The following is a 4,164-nucleotide window of genomic DNA, read 5'->3' as shown; positions in this document are numbered from 1 at the left end:
TGACGTGGTGACACGGTGACGCGGTGACATGGTGACACCGTGACACGCGGTGACGTGACGTGGTGACACGGTGACACTGTGACGTGGTGACACGGTGTCCCCGCCCCACAGTGGCCGAGCACCTGATCGCCCAGCACAGCGCCATCAAGATGCTGCACAGCCGCGTGCGCCTCATCCTGGAGTACGTGCGCGCCGCCGAGGCCGGTGAGTGGCACCCCGGGGGGGGGGGGGTCCCCAGGGGACGGGGGTGGCCCCGAGGGACCTGGGAGGGCCCCAAGGGATTGGGACGGCCCCAAGGGATTTGGGGTGTCCCCACAGGATTCCCGGTGGATTTGGGGTGTCCCCAAGGGATTGGGATGGCCCCAAGGGAGTCGGGCGACCCCGAGGAATTTGGGGTGTCCCCAAGGAATTCCGCTGTCCCCAAGGAATCGGGGTGGCTCCGAGGGATTCAGGTGGCCCCAAGGAACTTGGGGGGGGGGCTCCCCAAAGGATTCTGATGGCCCCAAGGGACCTTGGGGCGTCCCCAGGGGATTGGGATGGCCCTGAGGAATTGGGGTGGCTCCGAGGGATTCGGGCGGCCCCAAAGGACTTTGGGTTGTCCCCAAGGGATTGGGTTGGCCACCAGGGACTTTGGGGGGTCCCCAAAGGATTCCGATGGCCCCAATGGACCTGGGGTGTCCCCAAGGGATTGGGATGGCCCTGAGGAATTTAGGGTGTCCCCAAGGAATTCCAATGTCCCCAAGGGAGTGGAGTGGCTCCGAGGGACTGGGATGGCCCCAGAGGAGCTCGGCTTGTCCCCAAAGAAGCTGGGGTGGCCCCCGGGGGCTGGGTGTCCCCAGGGGTGTCCCCAAAGCCCCCCTCCGCCTGCAGGCGCCGTGCCCTTCAACCACGAGATCCTGCGGGAGGCCTGCGCCCTGTGCCACTGCCTGCCCGTGCTCAGCACCGACAAGTTCAAGACCGACTTCTACGACGTGAGCGGGGGGCACCGGGGGGCCAGGGGCATCCAGAGGGGGTGGGGGGCACCACAAGAGGTAGCGGTGGCCCCAAATGTGGTAGTGATGGCACCCAAGAGGCCTTGGTGGCCCCATAAGAGGGGTTGGTGGCCCCATAAGAGGTTTCAGTGGCCCCACAAAGGGGGGTGGTGGTACCCAAGAGGTCTTGGTGGCCCCACAAAGGGGGTTGGTGGCCCTATAAGAGGTAATGGTGGTGTAATGGTAGTACCCAAGAGGTCTTGGTGGCCTCATAAGGTCATGAGGACCCCATGAAAGGTGTTGGTGGTCCCATAAGAGGGGTTGGTGGTACCTAAGAAGCCTTGGTGGCCCCATAAAGGGGGGTGGTGGTATCCAAGAGGTCTTGGTGGCCCCATAAAGAGGGGTGGTGGCCCCACAAAGAGGGGTGGTGGTATCCAAGAGGTCTTGGTGGCCCCGTAAGGTCATAGTGACCCCATAAAAGGGGTTGGTGGCCCCACAAAGGGGGTTGGCGCTACCCAAGAGGTCTTGACGACCCCGTAAGTGGTGCCGGTGGCCCCATAAGCGGTGCTCGCCCCCCCCCCCCCTTGACGCCCCTTCCCCTCCCCCAGCAATGCAACGACGTGGGGCTGATGGCCTACCTGGGCACCATCACCAAGACCTGCAACACCATGAACCAGTTCGTCAACAAGTTCAATGTCCTCTACGACCGGCAGGGCATCGGGCGCCGCATGCGGGGGCTCTTCTTCTAGGGGCCCCCACCCCAAATAAAGGCGGCCCTGGGAAAGGGCGCGAGGCCGGCTGGTGATACTGGGGGGCTGGGGGGGGGGGGCACCCAACGGGGGAACATAAAATGGGGGTGGGGGGACACCCAAGAGGGAACACCCAAGGGGGGGACACCCGAAGGAAGAAGCAGCACCCTCAATGCCAAAAACAGCCCTAAAAAAGCAGTTTATTGGTTAAAAAAAACAGCAGGAAACTGGAGGCAAAGGGGAGGGGGCGGGGGGGTCCACAATCACCCCCACAGCCTCTGGGAACCCCAGGGGACCTCCCCTCACCCCCAAAAGAGGCCACAGGACGTCCCCAGTTGTCCTTACAGCCCAAGAAGAGGCCGTGGGACGTCTCATGACCCCCTGAAGATGCTGTTGGGGTGTCCCCAACTGTCCCCACACCCCCTGGTGATCCCATGAGACCTCCTACGACCCCCAAGAAGATCCCCCAGGACCCCGTGAAGATGCTATGGGGCATCTCATGACCCCCCAAAAATGCCATGGGCCATCTCATGGCCCCAAGAGGACGCCACAGGACGTCCCCAATCACCCCCACACCCCCCCAGCGATCCCACAGGACCTCCTCCGACCCCAAGAAGACGCCGTTGCCATGTCCCCGCTCCCCCAGGACCTCCCACGGACCCTCCCCATCACCCCCTGAAGACCCCTCAAGCCCTCCCCACCCATCCCCAGGCCCCCCCAGACCCCCCCAGCCCCCTCAGACGAAGGTGACGCGGGTGCGGGCGGCGTTGACCTGCAGCACGTTGAGCTCCTCGTACTCGTCCAGCGCCTCCTGGACCTGCCCGGGGGTGAAGCCCTTGGCCAAGCACCGGGGCAAGGCCTCGGCCAGGCGCAGGCTGCGGCCCCCCGGCCCCGCCAACTCCCGCAGCGCCGCGAAGATGGCGTCTGACGGGCGGGGGGGGCTGGGGAGGGGACACGGGGGTCAGCGACGGCGGGTACGGGGCACCCCCGGGGGGGTGGCACCGCCCCGAGTATCTTGGGAGGGGTTGAGGGCGGTGGTAGCTCCATAAAAACATCTTGGGGACATCCCAGGGGTGGTGGCATGACTCAAAAACCACCTTGGGGACATGGTGAGGGTGGTGGCATCTCCCTAAAGCCATCTTGGGGACATCCCGAGGGTGGTGGGACCTCTAATCACGCTGGGGACAGCCTGAGTGTGGTGGCACCTCCCCAGCCATCTTGGGGACATCCCTCCCTTGGGATGGGGCCACCCCAATGGTGTCACCTCCCCACCACCCTGGGGCTGCGCTGGGACAGTTGGGCTGACCCTAATGCTGTCACCTCCTCCCTGTCTCCTCAGGGGACATGAGGACAGGGACACCCCGTTACATGTCCCCAGCCCCCTCCCTCCGATGTCCCCAAGCTCCGTGTCCCCCGCTCACCGGCCCTGCTGTCCCTTGTCCCCCTGCAGCGAGTCCTTGGACATCTCCATCAGCCTCATGGCCTCGTTGATGTCCTCCTTCTCCACCACGTCCACCAGCCGCAGCCGGGCCTGGGGGGAGGCAGCAGGAGGCGGGGGGGTCACCACCACCTCCACCCCCCCACCCACCTGGAACCCCCCCCCCCAGATCCAGCCTTTTCCTACTGGTCCCGCCCTGTTCCACCTCCTCCTGCCCTCTTCCATGAGTCCAGGTCTTCTCCTGCCCCCCCTTCCACCTTCTCCTGCCCGTTCTTGCCTTGTTCCACCTTCTCCTGCCCTCCCCCATGATCCCAAGTCTTCTCCTGCCCTCTTCCACCTTCCGCCCGTTTTGCCCTTGACCTAAAGTCTCCTACCGCTGACCCGAAGTCTTCTCACCTTGACCCAAAGTCTTCTGCCCGTGACCCAAAGTCAAGGCTTCTCCTCCCCCGTTCTCCCCATGACCCCAGGCCTCCCCCCCTTGACCCCAAGCCTTCTTCTCCCCGTCCTCCCCTCGACCCCGGGCCTCCCCCCCTCGACCCCGGGCCTCCCCCTCCCCGTGTCCCCCCTTGACCCCAGGCCTCCTCCCCGTGTCCCCCCTTGACCCCAGGCCTCCTCCCCGTGTCCCCCCTTGACCCCAGGCCTCCTCCCCGTGTCCCCCCTCGACCCCAGGCCTCCCCCCTTGACCCCAGGCCTCCTCCTCCCCGTGCCCCCCTCGACCCCGGGCCTCCCCCTCCCCGTGTCCCCCCTCGACCCCAGGCCTCCTCCCCGTGTCCCCCCTTGACCCCAGGCCTCCTCCCCGTGTCCCCCCTTGACCCCAGGCCTCCTCCCCGTGTCCCCCCTTGACCCCAGGCCTCCTCCCCGTGTCCCCCCTCGACCCCAGGCCTCCCCCCTTGACCCCAGGCCTCCTCCTCCCCGTGCCCCCCTCGACCCCGGGCCTCCCCCTCCCCGTGTCCCCCCTCGACCCCAGGCCTCCTCCCCGTGTCCCCCCTTGACCCCAGGCCTCCTC

The 4,164-nt window shown here is 66.2% G+C and overlaps 2 protein-coding genes across 2 annotated transcripts; one reads left to right on the top strand and one right to left on the bottom strand.

The window, feature by feature from the left end:
- The first annotated feature begins 26 nt into the window (after positions 1–26).
- On the top strand, positions 27–1,758 carry COPS6 (COP9 signalosome subunit 6). Its single transcript, XM_035314011.1, has 3 exons — positions 27–204; positions 871–971; positions 1,580–1,758. Exons 1-3 carry the CDS (start codon positions 150–152, stop codon positions 1,718–1,720), a joined length of 297 nt encoding a protein of 98 aa, XP_035169902.1. The 5' UTR covers positions 27–149; the 3' UTR covers positions 1,721–1,758.
- Positions 1,759–2,188: 430 nt separating this feature from the next.
- LOC118159426 (DNA replication licensing factor MCM7-like) lies at positions 2,189–3,290 on the bottom strand (the record flags this gene model as incomplete). Its single annotated transcript, XM_035314010.1, has 2 exons — positions 2,189–2,661; positions 3,142–3,290. Coding segments are annotated over 2 exons (354 nt in total), but the record flags the coding sequence as incomplete, so codon positions are not given.
- Positions 3,291–4,164: the final 874 nt, after the last annotated feature.

The sequence above is a fragment of the Oxyura jamaicensis genome, unplaced genomic scaffold (genome assembly GCF_011077185.1).
Source record: "Oxyura jamaicensis isolate SHBP4307 breed ruddy duck unplaced genomic scaffold, BPBGC_Ojam_1.0 oxyUn_random_OJ70324, whole genome shotgun sequence".
Classification (NCBI taxonomy): Eukaryota; Metazoa; Chordata; class Aves; order Anseriformes; family Anatidae; genus Oxyura; species Oxyura jamaicensis.
This window is presented reverse-complemented; position numbering and strand designations above follow the sequence as displayed.